This window comes from Gopherus flavomarginatus, chromosome 4 (assembly GCF_025201925.1).
Source record: "Gopherus flavomarginatus isolate rGopFla2 chromosome 4, rGopFla2.mat.asm, whole genome shotgun sequence".
Lineage (NCBI taxonomy): Eukaryota > Metazoa > Chordata > Testudines > Testudinidae > Gopherus > Gopherus flavomarginatus.
Window position 1 is genome coordinate 12632931 of NC_066620.1, and position 18195 is coordinate 12651125.

Consider the following 18195-nt stretch of genomic DNA (forward strand, 5'->3'; position numbering starts at 1 on the left):
TTGAACATATTTTTCAAGACACAAGACGTTTTAACAGATAGTACATTTGTATCTCAAATGTGTTATTTAGACATAGGCACTCTACTCTACTTTTTTGAATATGAAAAGGATTTCCAGTATATAAAAACCTAAAGTACACTTCCATAATCTGTGTCTCCTTACTGAACTACAACACATACATACTCAAAATCCTTGCATGTGTTTTGATATATATATTTTTCTCATCATCTCTTTACTTTACATGCACTCACTATCAAGTAATAAATGAAATACTATCCTATTTTATGCATAATGTTTCCTGTCACTTTTACCCAATAGCAAGTAAGCATTATGTCAAACGGAAAAAATATCAAGATGCCTTTTTAAAGAGAAATAAGGTCACATTATTTTATTTTAAAAATATCCATAGCTATTTCATGTTGTATGAAAGAATAGCCTTGAAGAGCTATATATTTTAATATTCAATTAAACTCTCAAATGACCTTTTAAGATTAGACTCTCATCAACCTTTAATTTACACTAAATACATGTCTCCTTTGATTTTAGTAAGATTTTCAGACTCAACCACCTTACTTGTATAGTTTGTTACTTTTTTTTTTTTAAATAAATTCCTCCTACATGACACATTTTAAATTCTTGCTGGATTTAGGCTTGTATGGAAAACAAAAGGACAGGAGAGCTTTTAGTTCGATTAGATTGTACCTTTAGCTTTGCATATAGAGGGGACCTAGATCTGGGGCGGGGATGCAAAAAAAGCATACGAAGAGAAAACAAGTTCCACTCTCTTCTTCCAGCTCCATGGAAGCTTCTCTGTTAGTGCACTGTGGATCAACAGGCAGGGTTGCCAACTTTCTAACTGCAGAAAACTGAACACACTTGCCCCACCCTTCCCTGTGGCCCTGCCCCTCGCTTACTCCATCCCCCCTCCCTCCGTTGCTTGCTCTCCCCCACTCTCACTCACTCATTTTCACCAGGCTGGGGCAGGGTGCTGGAGTGCAGGAGGGGATGAGGGCTCCAGCTGGGCTGTGGGCTCTGGGGTGGGGTCAGAAATGAGAGGTTCAGGGTGCGGGAGGGAGTGAGGGTTTTGGGGTGGGGCCAAGGTGTTTGGATTGCGGGAGGGGGCTCAGAGCTGGGGCAGAGGGTTGGGGTGCAGGATAGGGTGAAGGGTACAGAATCCAGGCAGCGCTTACCTCAGGTGGCTACCGGGAAGCAGTGACATGTCCCTCCAGCATCAAGGTATAGGCGCGGCCAGGGGGCTCTGCCTGCTTCCCCCACCCGCAGGCGCTGCCCCTGTTTGAGGCCCACAACTAGACTTTTAATGGCCAGGTCCCTTTAAGACCAGATGTTCCATTTGAAAACCAGACACCTGGAAACCCTATCAATAGGTGATTGATTAGGGGCAAGAGGGAGAGCCTGTCAACATAGTACATGCTTCACTCTACTTGTTGAGAATATGCAGAATAAGATATTAACTCTCTGAGCATCATTTTACTTAGACGTCCCCCTTGAAATGAAATCCATTGGATGAAATTTGAGGTTGGGAGGACCATAAAGAAGCATGGCTGCCAAAAGAGAACAGCTGCTATGTGGACCATGAAGAAAAGCAAAAGTCCTGGACCTCTATGGGCTCAGAGTACCAAATCTCATGTATAGTGAAAGAGAAGGAGCAGACAAACATCACTTGAACTGGGGATTACCGTGGATGAGAAGCTGGGTACGAGTCAGCTGTGTGCTCTTGTTGCGAAGGTGGCCAACACCATACTGGGTTGTATTAGTAAGAGCATTGCTAGCAGATCAAGGGAAGTGATTATTCCCCTCTGTTCGGCACTGGTGAGACCACACCTGGAGTATTGCATCCAGCTGTGGGCCCCCCACTACAGAAGGGATGTGGACAAATTGGAGAGAGCCCAGTGGAGGGCAACGAAAATGATTAGGGAGTTGGGGCACATGACTTACGAGGAGAGGCTGAGGGAACTGGGGTTATTTAGTCTGCAGAAGAGAAGAGTAAGGGAGGATTTGATAGCAGCCTTCAATTACCTGAAGGGGGATTCCAAAGAGGATGGAGCTAGACTGTTCTCAGTGGTGGCAGATGACAGAACAAGGAACAATGGTTTCAAGTTGCAGTGGGGGAGGTCTAGGTTGGATATTAGGAAAAACTATTTCACTAGGGTGGTGAAGCACTGGAATGGGTTACCTAGAGAGGTGGTGGAATCTCCATCCTTACAGAGTTTTAAGGCCCGACTTGACACAGCCCTGGCTGGGATGATTTAGTTGGTGTTAGTCCTGCTTTGAGCAGGGGATTGGACTAGATGATCTCCTGAGATCTCTTCTGACCCTAATATTCTATGATTCTATTTTTATAGGAAACTGGGAGTGGAAGCTTGCACTGGTGTTTTTTTGTTCTTGATTTTTTTTTTTTAATAACTACCAATACCCTGCCCGTGTAAGGTAGCTCTGTTATGATTTGCTTTTGAACTCTATAGAGACCCTTCCCACTCCTCCTGAAGCCCAAATCAAAGGGTAGTCTTTCTGGCCTGGAATATTTGTTAATTACTGTAAGAACAGTATATGATTTCTTCTTTTGGATCAAATGTATCTTTCAAATCTGAATTACTTGGTTTTAGGATTAATTTTTTTCTTAAACTACACATGTTGTGCCAAGAACATTTTTTTTGGGTGCCTCATTTGATGAAGTATTCTGACATGACTTGAAAGGTGAACTGTACTAGCTAATATGACATGCATTTATTAAAGTCTTTAAAAGAAAAAGACCAGTTTAAGTGCTCTCCAAAATGATGTTGCTTGGCCTTTCTGTGTATATATAAAAGTAATAGTGCTTGTCAATGATTAGCTCATTTGTTTCACTAAAGCCATAAACATAATGTGAAATGAATATGAGTAAGCCAAAAGTAAAACAGAGCTGCATGAGAAAGACAGAGTCCATCACACACTGCAAACTACAGTATAGTGTAAAGTAGGATAGTGCATAACTACCATATGACAGCACATTCGGTACTTGTGCAAACCTAATGAGTGCCTCAGTTATTTTTCAGCTATTTTATCATACAGGGAAAGTGTGTATTGGTTAGAATATTTTGTTTACAGAAATATCATCCTGATATCCTGTACATTTTTGAGAAATGAAACAGTATCATTAAGAATAAGCAAATCAAGAATAAAATGCTTTGAATTTCATTTGCATTCTGCCACTTTACTGATTAGAGAAAAAAATTGTCACATCAATGTATCGTATACGAATCATAAATGACCTATGGGAAATGAGATTAGAATTCTAAGTAGACCTTGAGTTAATAAGGAAGTCAAGAGAACTCCAACATAAAAAGGATTCTACAAACTGAATACAGTGATTCTAGACTTTTTACATTTTAAAATGTTAGTACAACACATTAAGAAGGATTGATATATATTAAGATAGTTTCTAAAGTAAGTGTTTTAATCCCTCTCTGTTAGCTGTAATTTCCATCTAATTCATAGTCACGTTTAGGTAGTTTTAAAAGATGAGTAACGATGCACCATTCTAACAACTGATGATGATTTGGGACTCAGAGTGTTGGATGATAACTCTCCGATTAGTGATATTTTAAAAAGATATCAACACTCAAGATTTTCACTATCCTATGTGGTGCAAAAGCAGAGCCAGATAATAAATATATTCATACTTACATCCCACTATTAATATCTGCTGCAATTATAAATATTTAATGTTTAAAGGTGAGGAAAACAGTGCACATAAAAAACAGGCCCAAATATTTTAGCCTGTTCCTAAAATGCTGAATATATTATCTTGTGTGAAATAGGGACACAATACTGAACAGAAGTGTAAATAGGAGGCCAAATTCAGTGTTCAGACTTGCCAAAGCCCACCAAACATCCCAGCTTGATCCAGAATTTCATCATGCGCTGGAATTTCACCCCAGCTACATTTAAACCGGAGCAAGATTTAGCAGGATTAATACAGGACAAACAGCTATGTAATCACAGATGTGTTTTTCAGTCTTTTAAGATTCAATGTCTTAGCTCAGCAATGTGGCCTGCTCTAGGTACATCTTATTACAAAGTTAAATCCACAGTTTAAGGCAGGGGTTGTCAATAGGTGGACTGCAGGCCAATTCTGGACCACCAGACACTTCTGAACTGCCAGCAAAAGCTTTTTATTGTTATTATTTTTGTATTCTTTTCTCTAGAGTCTGTACCTTGACTGCACCTTGACCAAGAAATTTGGACCTTGACAAAAAATAATTGGATTAACCCTGGTCAATGGTGTGATGGTCCAAAGTGGAAATCCTCCTATCTTTCTACTTTTAAAAACAAAATAATTAAATATAAAAACCTCCTGCTGTATTCCCAGATCTCAGAACCCAGTATTTTCATGATGTTCAAATGAAGCTGGATGTTGAAGTTAGGCAAAAGTTCAGACTGGAAATAAGACATACGCTTTTAACTGTGAGAGTAATTAAGCACTGGAACAATTTATTAAGGGTCTTGGTGGACTCTCCATCAGTGGCAATTTTTAAATCAAGGCTGGATTTTTATATTTAAAGATATACACTAGTTCAAAAGGGAGTTCTATGACCTGTGTTATATATTATTTTAAGGGAGTTCTATGACCTGTGTTATACAGGAGGTCAGACTAGATGATCACGGTGACCTTTTCTGGCTTTGGAATCTACGTTCTATTAACAAAATATTTTAATTTCTATTTCATGGTACTTTTCAGCTAAACTGGAGTGCTGAGTTCTGAGCAGAAAACTGGATGTTCTAGTGTATGCATAAAGTTATTTTCAAGCAAGAATTATAGAATGACTTCTTCAGACGAATCCTACATATCTGAGTGCAGATTTAAAGATGAGAGTGACACATATTTTTCCTATTTTGTGCATGTAAAAGAGCTTCTCTGTAGTCTGAAATGTATGACTAAATGACTAAACATAAGATTACTCATTAAATCTTTCCACTAATTTTCAAATTATAATTAAAATGTATATTTCTGTACTCAGTGAATATTGGGTAGGTGTGTCTCTCTTGGCAAAAAACTTTTGTAAACCATTTTTACCAAAGCATGCAATGAAGTACAGAAGTTCCCTACCTTAAAACAATAGCAATTATTGTAATCTGTACTTGTCATACACATTACTTCGGACATTAAGGGCAATAACTGTTAAATTTGGTAACAATGTCTAGCATTTTAATGGTAGTAGTTAACTATGAATCACATTTTTCCTCTGCTTGTCCGGTTGCCCACTATATTTTTCCGACTGGAAAATGAAGAGTTTTCAGAGAGATTTTTTTTTTGTACTGAAGCTACATCACTTCTTGTAGATAGTCACAGCTGCCAGTGTTCATTGTAAATTACGGTGGCATACAAGATTCCATCTCCCCTACCCATTCACTTTTTCCTATCCCCTGGGCAGCAACTTAAATCCAATAAACTAGAAAATGGAAAGAATGACACACAGTAGTTTAATATTAAAACCAGCCCTAGCATAAGATTTATAAATTCATGTCATAAACTCAGTATAAGGAACAGGTTTTAAACTGGCGGCTGAATTTTGAATACAACAAGAATTACAACTAGACATTTAAAAATGAGAGTGATTTTAGATCAAGATGGTAGAAAAATCTAAGTCCTATTAAACCAAATTATAGTGCACCAAGGATGCTGAGAACCCAGAACTTGGAGTTCTCAACATTTTACAACTATGTTCAGTTTCTCTTTTATTTTAAATGAAGTTAATAAGTAAATTAGAAACTTTTTATCAATCATGTCTTCATAAAAGACAATGTTCATTTTAAAAGGAAAAAATGCAAAATATGCAAACATGTAACTTCATTTGTTGGCTATTTTAAACATTTGAGGAAAATAATTGACACATGACAAACTATATCTACTAGAGGTGTCTTCTCAAAGAGATTGGCTTGCTAACTATCTGTTCCGACTGTGCACCAGATTTCATCCCAATATAAGAACAGTAACTTAACTAGTTGTAAAAGCGATCATCAGTAAATGAAGTAAAACTAGTTCAGATCTTTTATACATCCCTCCACTGACAATTTGTGTTTTCTCCCATGCTGCCCCTCACACTTTAGAGGAAAACCCCATGAAATTCCTCAAGGCCACTTAATTGTCCTCCAAAACCCTCCTTAAAACTCTTCTTTGCTATGATGCTTACTTCCTGGTGTACAGAGACAATGATAAATCATACTGATCAACACTGTCTCATTGCTTCATTGTACTTCCTTGTCTGTCTATACCATCTGCTGTCTCTACAATACTTAGACTGTAAGCTTGTTGGGGGCAATGACGGTCTTTTTGTTCTGTTTGTACAGAGCCTAGTAAAACAGGGCCATGATCCAGGGCTAGGGCTCCTAGGGGCTACAATACTAAAAATAATCAATACAGATCTATTTCAGCTTTCCACCTGCAAGGAAAGGGACTGCAGTGATACAACAGAAGGAATTAAAGCCTAAATCAACAAGGACTACTGGAAATGAAGAATGTGAACTAAGGAATTCTTTTCCTCAGTAACAGTTTCCATATAGAATATTTTCTACAACAAGCTGCCACAATTAACACGTACCATCCCCCACCCCACCCCAAGTCAAAGCTACAAATAAATTGCACCACAAGTATTTCCTGCAGGCTCCCACTCAGTTTCTCAACATTGCACTAAGTCTCTTTTACATAGCTGATCCTGCTTCAGATGAAATAAGATGGGAATAAAGCTCCCATTTAGGGCCCCAGTAAAGCTAAAGATCAGAAACAGCAAGAACAATTGCTGTATTTAAAGCAGTTGAGTTGGAACACAAAACAACAACTTAGGCAAATAGGTGGTTTCCTCCCCACCAGCTGTTCCCTATCCTCCTCAAAAATGTATTTTTAAGACAAGGTAAATAAACCTGAAAGATTTCAAATGGAAAATAAGAGTAGTTACAAGGGCAATGAATTACTAATTTTTAATCGAAGTTCTAGTCATAAACCAAATGTAGGAGGGCAGTTCTAGTTGAACTTCTTTAAGCCCAGAACTGGTAAATGTCCATCCAGAAAGCATCGGCTGCCAATGCATAACTCAGAGCATGTCCATGCAGGTTTTTTTTTTTTTTTAACTGATTTAACTATTTCAGTTATGGTTTGTTTTTGTCGGTTTCCTTTTTAAACCAAAATATTTAAACTAGTACAATCCCTTATTTTTATGCAGTTATATTGATATAGGGCACCTATACATACCCATATAGCTTATTCCACTAGTTTTATAGGAATAAACTATATTAAAATAATGGCTTCCACACAAGGGTGTTGTACCACTTAACTACAGCATTTCAAACAGATACAGTTAAAACAGTACAAATACTGTTTAGCCAAGCCCTCACAATGGTGTTTACTGAAAGGCAGCAATGGGACTGTACGTACTATGGAAAACATGACTAAGGAAAAAAATTAATTTCAAAAGGTGTCAGTCTCCAAATAAGAGAACCCATCAACAAATACTTGACCTAAGATACCAGAATATCCTATAAAGCATTATTGTTCCTTTGTTTCATCACAAATTAAGCTTCATTGTATTTTCAACACCACACAAAATAGTTACCCTACAGAAGTGTGCTTCTTCTAGATGCGTTCACCACACAGATTACATTGTTTATAAGTAAGAGCCCCAGTACACAAAGTCAGATTCCTTTAGCCAGCAACGGCCATGGGGGCTAGCCTATGCCTACACCTTAGGTATTCTCGCTCCCCCCTTTCCGCCACACCTGGAGGTATACAGGACAAAGTGGGACCAGGGCAAAGGGTAGAAGAGTAGCATCACTGAATCCATCTGAATAATCCCCTACAGTCACCGGTTCTTCAAGAGATAAGTAACCATTCTCTTCTTACGCGACTGTTGACATGGATTCCCATCTCAGTGACTAACAAGTAGTTGTCAAAATAGTGTCTTGTAAGTGCATGATTTGAGCTCTATGTAGTTGCCCTACAAATTTCAAATATAGGGACATTCCTCAAACAGGCAGCAGAGGCTACCTCAGCCCTAGTGCAATGAGCTCTCATGTGGGTAGGTGGGTCTAACTTGGCTTAATAACATGTCCTTAATAACATGTCCTTATACAACTGGAAGCTCATTTAGATAATCTCTGTGAGGGCACCGATTGCTCCTAAACCGTATCAGCAAAGGACACAGTCTGGATGTGTTCCTGAATGCTTTTGTTCTGTCTAACTAATAGGACAGTGCTCTTACAGTGTGTGATGGTTAGCTTTCTCCAGGGCTGAGTAAGGCCTGGGAAAGAAAACCAGGAAGTGAATGAATTGGTTTATATGGAACTGAGACAACCTTAGGCAGAAACTGGGGACAACATCTAAGAGTGACCTGGTCCTTATGAAACTTTGTACAAGGGGGCCTGCCACGAGGTTCTCAATCTGCTGATGCAATGGCTACCAGAAAGGCTAAGAGTTAAAAGGATGCATACATGGACCCTTCTAATTCTATATGGAGGTTCCAAGAGGGAAAAGGTGCTGAATTGGAGGGAAAACATGTATGAGGCCATTCAGGAATATTGCCACCACATGGTGGGAAAATAGTTTGCCCGGGCTAGGAGAATAATGTGCATATAACGCTGATAGGTGGACTCTTATGGAATTGTTGGAAAGTCCAGATTATTTGAAGGCTAGAAATATTGCTGAAACTAGTGATGTCAAGAGAGACAGTTAGTACTGAGGTGCATCAATAGAAAACAATTTACATTTACCTTTGTAAGTCAGTCTGGCTGAAGGTCTCCTGCTTTGAAGCAGAATGTTCTGAAGCTCAGCTCAAGAGCTACTTTCAGTGGACATCATCCAGCCAGCAACTAGGCTGTCAGTTGCAGAAACTGACCATTCTGTGAGACTGTCGGGTACAGCAAGTAGGGTGATGGGTGGACTGTGTTGAAAGATTGAGCAAATCAGAGTACCAGAAGTGCCTGGGCCATGTAGGGGCTTAATCAGTCTTGCATCTTCCCTCAGTTTCTTCACTGCTGTTGGTATCATGGGAATCAGTGGAATGGCACAGACATGAGAAATACATCTGTCGTGGAATCACGGCTCAAACCCACTCTGGGGCAGAACGGTTGACACCTGTTCTGTAGGACTGTTTGCTATAGGACAGAACATCTTTTGCACGTAGGGACTATTTGAAACAGGCCTGAGTCTTTGACAGACCACTCTTTGTTGCTGAAGATTTGCCTGGAGAGTTGACCCTAACATCTCCCAGTAGGGATGTAAATAAGGTTTAAAAATAGTAACTGTACAATCTATTAAAATTCTATCAGTGAACAGTTAACCATTAACGAGTTCACATAGGCAGGAAACTAGGGGTGAGTGGGGTGCTGCAGCCAGGACTCCCTGGTACGCAGGGCTGGCAGCTGGGACCCCAGCCTCGCAGGGCTGGCAGCTGGGACCCCAGCCTCGCAGGGCTGGCAGCTGGGACGCTGGGCGCACGGGGCCTGCAGCAGAGTTTAACATTAACCGAAACTGATAAGACTGATGCTTATCGGTTAACTGGTTGAACGTTTACATTTTACCCCCAGTCCAGGCCAATGGGGATGCAGGAAGCAGTGCGGGCCGAGGGATGTGCTGGCTGCCCTTCCTGCAGCCCCCATTGGTCTGGAGTGGCGAACCGCAGCCAGTGGGAGCCAGTGATCGGCTGAACCTGTGGACACGGCAGGTAAGCAAACTGGTCTGGCCCATAAGGGGCTTTCCTTGAACAAGCGCTGGATCAACTTTGAGAACCACTGTCCTAGAAGTCTAAGACATCAGTTATTCAGCAAATCGAGACTGCCTGGACTCATTTTACATTGGCACTTCCACATATTTAGTGCCTATATTTAGGACATTAACACCTTCTCTGCTGACCCAGAGAAGGAGGGAAAGCAAAAAAAGAGGAAGAGGCTATCCATGGGCAAAAAGAGGGCAAAACAAATCTGCACTCACCTACCACCTAGGCAGCCACAGGGGAACAATTATTGAAGACTAGAAAAGATATTCTGGAAAAGAATTGGTTTCGATTATAGCAGCTCTCTCTATTTAACAAAAAACAGCTCTGCTTTAAGTAGAATCCACTGCAATTAAAATAATAGAAACAAAATAGAGAACAGTTTGTAATGGAGATTCTCCATTTGCTTCCCTGGGTAAATGAATCCATGGAGCCTGAGGTATACATTTTTTCACCTATTGCTGCAGACTGGGATCTAGCTACATAACTATTTTCAATTTGCACCCTCTAGAATTTAGTGGTGGAAGCCAAGTTCCTCTGGCCACTTCTATTACAAACTACTCTGTGGCAGTTATTTTAGGTTGTTCATCTGAGTTAGAGCCGATTGTTTGCAGTCTTAGAACATATGCAATTGCTTGTTGTAGCATCTTCTAATGGTTGTTTAAAAAGGGAAGGTCAATTTCATAAGGAGAGGTTTGGCTCCCACTGTTGTGATAAAGAGGATGTGGACAATGTTTCTAGCTGAGATGTAGGAGATGGTTAGGGAGTTCTGACCTACTACACGCAGGATGGCCCTATGGCCTTCCTGGTGATAAAGACCAGTAGGGAGGTCCTGGAAGTGCTGCCAAAGGAAGTGGTTAATGCCTCATTCCAACTGGGTGGCATGCCCTTCATGTCCACATTGGACAAACCTGCATGAACTTAAACATTTTGGTTAATAACGGATCAGTCTCCTCTCTTTCTGGAGAAAGGTATTTGAGATGCTTGCTGGGCAGTTCCAGGCACACTTGGACTTGATTAGTTCCTTTTATATCTTTCAGTCATGCATCAGATTGCTATATGGCACAAACAGCCAAGGTCAATAATTTTCTGCTGGTTACAGACAATCAAGAATGGTCCTTATTGATTAAGTTTGATCTCTTAGCTGCCTTGATACCATGGATCATCAGGTGTTCAAGAGGCTGTGGTGATAAGTCAGATCTTCCTCTATCCCCTGGCTTGGTAGGAGTAGTTGGCAAGACAATCCCATAAATCCCTTCAGCATCCTCTCTAATATGGGTGCCCTTTTCCACTCTGTAGCACTGAATTCAGATACATACTGCTTCAGAGAGAGAACTCACTTGTTAAAAATCTAAAAATACTATAATTCGTTGAGCTTATGCATGCCAAATAGTCCAGAGATTATATAGGGTACTTGAGGAAACAGACTAACAAAACTGTGCAGTTTGCTAGCTGCAGCTGTATTGTGTTTCAGGACTTTTTATCCAAAGTCCTGCAATTCCTGCCCCCCTTTTTAAATAAGCAATTAATAATGCTACACCATCACTCAAGAGTGTGCATCTTTTTGTTCCAAAGTTTTTTTTAGTTTTTTTTCCCCCCACTTACTGCAGAAACAATTTAATGAAAACACACAGGAGATGAGCTACTGTTATAGACTCGATCAAACGCCTTATTACAAACGTCTAACTTGAGTTACAAAAAATGCTTTTCTAAAAATTAAAGAAGTTAATATTCTAACACAAGCACTAGTGCCCACAACGTGAAGTAACTATTTTGGATCTCATAATGACATATAATGATTAATCTATTGCTTGACTTAAGTTGGTGATGGCCTTAGGACAAGTGATCATGACTTGACGACATTCAATATGGGCAGAGAACAGCACCGAAATAGTTGGTACTTCAAAAGGGTTTATTTCCCAAAGTGAGAAAAATCTTGAGCTAAACTGACTGCGAAGAAAAATTTAGACTGAAAAATATGAATGAAAATTGGGAGTCCTTTATGCAAAGTTTGTTAGCTGCCAAAAGTCCACAATCAAGGGGGGCGAAACCTTTGGCTAAATGCTCATCCTAGTTCGATGTCAAAGACAGCAATTAGTAAATATAAAATAAATGGAAAACAGGGAAAATAAACAGCACTCCATATAAATCAGAAAAGTGCAGAAAATCGATAAGGGAAGCTAAAGACATCAGGGAAAAAAGTCATGACTGGCAGAACTAAGGATAAAGAAGAATTTTTAAGTATACTTCGAACAAGAGATTCTAGCAGTGGTATGAAGCCATTACTAGATGGAGATGGTAAAATTGTTAATGATGCAAATAAAGGCAAAAGTGTTCAGTAAATAATTCTGTTCTGTATTTGGAAAGAAGGAGGATGATTTACTCATATAACACGAGGATAATTAAGTATTTTCCAGTCCATTGGTAACTAAGAAGGACGTTAAATAGCATCTACTAGGGATAAACATTTAAAAATCAGTAGGCCTGGTTAACTTGAACCCAAGATTCCTATAAGAATTGGCTTAGGAGATAGCTAATGTGTTGATAATTTTTTAATAACTCTTGGAACACTGGGAAAATTCCAGAAAATAAAATGTTGTGCCAATATTCCAAAAAGGCAAGTAGAATGACCCAGGTAACTATAGGCCAGTTTGCCCAACATCAATGCTGGGTAAAATAATGGAAAAGCTGATATGGACTTCAACTAATAAAGAACTAAAAGTATAGGAATATAATTAATGGAAGTCAGAATGGTTTTACTGAAAATAGGTCTTGTCAAACAAATATGATTTCATTCTTTAATGAAATTACAAGTTTAGTTCATAAAGGTAACTACATAGATGTAATACCCTTAAGTCAAATGTGTAGCAAAAGCCTTAACACCCCACAGCATTCTGACTAAAAAATTTGCAATATACAATATGAAAACACATGTTAAATTGATTAAAAACTGGCTCAGTGATTTCAAGAAGTATTTATTGATGGGGAATCATCATCTAATGGAGGTGTTTCATGTTGGGTTCCACTGGGATGTGTACCAGGCCTGACATGATTCAACATTTTTTTTTTAAATCAGAAATCAGAAAGTAAATAGAAAATCACTGCCAATAACATATGTGGTTAACACAAAGATTGGTGGAGTTGTAAACAACGATTAAGATAGGGCAGTGATACAGAATGACTAAGATTGGTTGGTGAGCTGGGCCCATTAAAACAAAACGTATTTGAATACCGCCAAATGGAAATGTATACATCTAGGAAGAAAGAATGCAGGCCACACGTAAAGTATGGAGGACTATATCCTGAAAGCAGCAACTCTGAGAAGGATTTAGGGGTCATAGTGGACAGACTACTGAACACGAGCTCCCAGTGTGATGCTGTGGCAAAAAGGGCTAACGAGATCCTTGGATATATCAATAGGGAAGCAATAAAGAGAAGTAGGAAGGTGATTTTACTTCTTTATAGAGCACTTGTGAGACTGAGGCCTGGTCTGCACTAGGACATTAGGTTGGTATAATATGTTGCTCAAGGGTGTGAAACATCCACACCCCTAAACGACACAGTTAAATTGACCTAACTCCTGGTGTAGACACTTATGTCAACTAGAAAATTCTCCAGGGGACCTAGCTACTGCCTCTCAGGGAGATGGAGTACCTATGCCAAGAGGAGAGGCCCTGCCATCAGCGTAGGTAGTATCTTCACTGAAGTGCTATAATTGCACTGCAGAAACATTTGGTAGACATGCCATCATACTAGAATACTGTAAGCATTTCTGGTGTTCACATTTTCAAAAGGATGTTGACAAATTGGAGGGGGTACACAGAACAGCCACACAAGTGATTTGAGGTCATACATTGAGAGACTTAGAACTCAAAGTGTTTAGTTTACCAAAATATTGAGAGGTGACTTGATTACAGCGTATAAGTACCTTCACCGGGAGAAAATACTGAGCTCTAAAGGGCTCTTCAAACAAGTGGTGAAAGGCATAACAAGAACCACTGGCTGGAATCTGAAGCTAGATAAATTCAAATTAGACATTGGGCACAATTTTTTAACAGCTAGGGAGATTAATTATTTGGGGAAAAAACCAAAGGAAGAAGGGATTCTCCATCTCTTCAAATCAAGACTGGATGCCTTGCTGAAAGGTTTGCATTAACCAAACACAAATGTTTTTGGGCTCAATACAGGGTAGCTATGTGACATCTAAATGTCTATGATGCACAGGCAGTCAGACTAAGTGATCTAAGACTAGAAAAGACCCTTAAGCTATTAATCTATAAATATATATATATATACACAAACACACTCATGATTTTAACATTAGTGTGTTCCTTTTACAACTCTTAATATCTTATCATTTTACAAAATTTTGCTGCCAATGGACTTGCTGTATTGATGTGCACTGCCCGTGAATTCCTCAATCATTAACAGCCAGCCTTTGGCTGGCCATGATGTGAACCACTTGACTTCAGAATAGACGTTAGTCCAGGACTAGTGAAGGCTGCAAAAAACTTAGATAACCAGGGAAGCAAGTCAATTTTATAGTATCTGCTTGATCAGTTTGTTTCTAGAGTTTTATACATCGATATTCTGTACTTTTATGTCAGGAATACAATGTTAAATTTGCCAAATAATTACTCTTCTAAAGAAAAAAAATTATTTGCAATACACTCTGTTCTATTTCAAGCCTGGCTTTCCTTCTATGACTTAGCCTTACTTGCAATACAACGAAATTCCAGCCTTTATGACAGAAGATTATTTTTTGATCAATAGAAGTCGGCAGCCAAGGCATTTGTGGTTTTTCTCTGGAAAGCATTTGCAGCCACAGGCTCAAAGGAGGAAGAAAGGGAGAGGGATTAACTTTCTTCAATGAAGGTCAAAAACATAATTTAAAAGTGAACCAAGAGAAGCAGCTGTGTCTGTCAGCCCAATCAAGATTACCAGCTGGAGAATCTACCAGCAATATGAAAACAATGTACACCAGATGTCAAACGATACAACTGCGAGTAGGAAAATATCTCTGGGTATGGCACTGTATTGCTAGTGCTCATTACTAACCAGATTTCATATGAAATACTGAAGATTTCAGCAGGCTACCCCCAGCTAGGAATAAACACTTCCTCACAACCAGCTCTAGGAGCCACACTGTGTAAACAAAATCAGCTTTTATTTCCAATATAATTTAACATTTCACTTCTTTTAATGACTATATTTCAGGATCAAAAAATATAAAGAATGAAGAAGGTTTATGCATTCACATTTACTGCATGCTGGGACATCTGCAGCTGGGCTTGTTCTAGCTTCACTAACTTGGGTTTGAGAAATTAGATTCTTTTAAAATAAAAATCTAAAATAAACAAGAACTCGGTGACACCACATTTCTTTCCAGTTGACTATCCAAGGAAATAAGCTGTATGTGCGCCATAGAAAAGTGTGCACCATTGGCCGCTGTGTCAGCATTTCTAACCAACTGCTTTTCTTCCTTCTCCCTCAGGTTATTGTCTACATTGTGAGCGAAGGGGTGTGATTCTCTTGCTCATGTACACTTACTCATGGTAGCTCTCATCGATTCAGGTAGGCTTGTAATTGGCACAGCTCAGCCGTGCCTTCACTAGTGGTGCTGCTGTGACAACACTGCTGCTAATTATACTTGCACTAGCTCAGTGTGAGCTAGCAGGAGTATGCGTACATGGCAGGGGAATCTCACCCCTGGGTCGTAGCGTAGACATAGCCTCTGTTGGTATCCTTGTCTTTGTTTCTCTCTACATACAGTACTTATTCCTTAGAGGAACTCATCTACTCCCAGATATCACATTTGTGATAATTACTTGTAAATCTACCTCAGACAGAAATACAGGACTGCACAGAAGGGAGAAATTGTCCTCCTTGACATCCCACTAATTAAACACAGCAAAAAGCAAACATCTTTTTGAACCCGCTCCTCCCCCTCCTTTAACACTGCTGAACTACACCCCTCATCACTCAGACTCAGTTACTGGGGTCATCTCTCTAACTTTCTCCCAAAGCATCAGGCTCTCATCCAAATCATCTCACCGCTCTAGCTGTAAAACTGATTTGCCCTCTCTCAGCAAGTTCCTTCTCTAGTTTTGTTTCCACATCAATTTGTACTTACCCTCATGTTCAAATTCTATGCAGCCCTGTTCCTGCTTCTGCTTTCCTTTTCACACTGTATGCTCTGCCCACACTTGTCTCCAGAATGTCCCATTTGCCTATCACTCACAACTCTAGTCTTCTCCCTATCACCGCCCCATGCCTGAAAACAGCTCGCCTCGTCCGCATCCATGGCACATCACTTCTAGATGGCATATCCCTCTCTTGTTTCACTTTCCATCACTACACTCAACTATGCTATGTTCTCACAGTCTCATACACAACTATGTAGGCAAAAACAAAATCTTATAATAAAAATCCAAGAAACTGCCAAGCTGATCTGAATTCTTTATGATAAAGGATCCTAAGAATAAGCTTAGATTTTTTGTGTTATACCCTCTCCTCTCATTTCCAACCCGTCATGGAGTATCTCAGTTTTTATATCAATTATCTGCCTAAGGGTTTGTCATCACACAAAAACTGTAATATCTAACTACACCAGTTTAACTACCAGTATAGTTAAAATGGTACAATTCACCTAGGATTAATAGCTATTCCTTTAAGCGAATGGCAACAAGCTATACTGATATAAGGTATCTCTATAAGCTGCGCCCACACTAGCAGTTGTTTCAGTATAGCTACCTGTTTCCTTAAAAATATCACACCCCAATCTAAACAACTTAATCTGTATAAAACTGCCGTAGATTTTGCCTTCACATAACCACTTCTGAGAAAGGTGTTATTTTCCCTATGCATCTGTGAGGCACCGTGCACACCTATGGAAGCTATAAATAATGATCACCTTAAATGGTGAAAAGAGGAAATTCAATGCACTTGATGACAAGATACTCAACACTATGTACTAGAGTACAGTCTAAAGTCTCATCCTGATTAGAATGCTTAAAAAAAACCCCACTAATCTATATTGCTAGGATCAAGATCAGGAAAACAGTTTAGTTAACTGATAAGATAAATTAAATGATAAGAGATTTATCATAATCTAAATGAGCAACGCTTTAAAAATACAAGAATGTGCACCGCATGCCCTTGTAAAAGTCAGAGCTGTTAGTAACCTCCTAGGAAGGGAAGGAGGAAGGAAACATTATTTACATAAATCTAAAATATCAAATGAACACAGGGCACATCACCAAGGAAAAGCACTATCAAAATGAGCAAGCGTGGCAAACTACCAGTGAGACAGTGATTTGAACACTCACATCCACGCAGAACGCTAAAATACACACTGATTCATACAAATGGGTAGCTTTCTTTTTCATTAATTCATTATTACATCTTTTTCTTGCAGACCTTTATAGAAATCTCATCTTAAGGATGTTTTGTGTTAACAGTATTGGTCCCCAAGGAGCCGGAAGTGCTCCATCAGTGGCAAGGTTGCAGCTAATCGAATAAATGGAATCTTAAATTACGTTGCTTTTAAAATAACATTTCGACAGTTTGAATTAATTTACATGAATTCAAAATGAAACTGAAGTCATTGTAGAAGTTTTTAGGTCACAACCTACTTCTTAGGGCTTACCTTGGCTTTGCCATCCTGTGCTGACATATATCCTACACACATGCTCTCTGTTGTATGACTCCACAAGAACTCCACTATAAAGGAAAAATGTAACAAGTCACAAACAAATGCATTCATTTTAAGTACGGAAAAACTTTAATTTCTGGATTTGTTAAAAGTGAAGGGACAACTCAAACCTAGCTTAAAGTTTAGGTTTGGTGCTTTTATAAAAATTTAACAAAATTATTTACAAGAAAAAAGTAATTCCAGTAGAAGTAAGCACTCCTTGTAGTATCTGCAAATATTGTAGCATTAATAACCAGAAATAAATGGCATATATAGTGAAAAGTAGCATGCATTTTTAAGCTGTATTTATTTATTTGTAAGCTAAGTAATTTTTTTTACAGTATGATTACTAAAACTGAGAATGTCTCTTTAAAGTTAAAATTCAGACATATATAAAGCATATTACTGTGCTTTATTTTTTCTCTCTTGCTTAAAAAAAATTTTCCACTGTCAAAATGATTTATTCTTAGTACTGGATAATCCCCATTTACTGTGATAGACTTTTTTCTACTAAAATGTATAATTTTTATGACAAAAATATCAAGTGTTTCTGCCATCCAGAGCTCAGTTTCATAAAACTCTACTGTGTGTAATATATGTAGTATACTGCAGACTCTTTTAGATTACTTATCTGCTATCAAAGAATAATGTTTTAAGACAACTAAATCTTTCTCTAGTGCAAAATAGAAATCAAATAGATACTCAGAACTCTTCACCTGTCTAACAAACTTTGAGTCTGGG

The 18195-nt window shown here is 38.9% G+C and overlaps 1 protein-coding gene across 5 annotated transcripts in view; it reads right to left on the reverse strand.

Moving 5' to 3' along the window:
* TASP1 (taspase 1) overlaps nucleotides 1-18195 on the reverse strand; it is a 168596-nt gene that overhangs the window by 8481 nt on the left and 141920 nt on the right. For all 5 annotated transcript variants that reach the window (XM_050952178.1, XM_050952179.1, XM_050952183.1 and 2 more), the window contains one exon: nucleotides 17410-17483. In XM_050952178.1, coding sequence (XP_050808135.1) covers nucleotides 17410-17483 — 74 coding nt within the window. The remainder of the gene's footprint in view (nucleotides 1-17409; nucleotides 17484-18195) is intronic.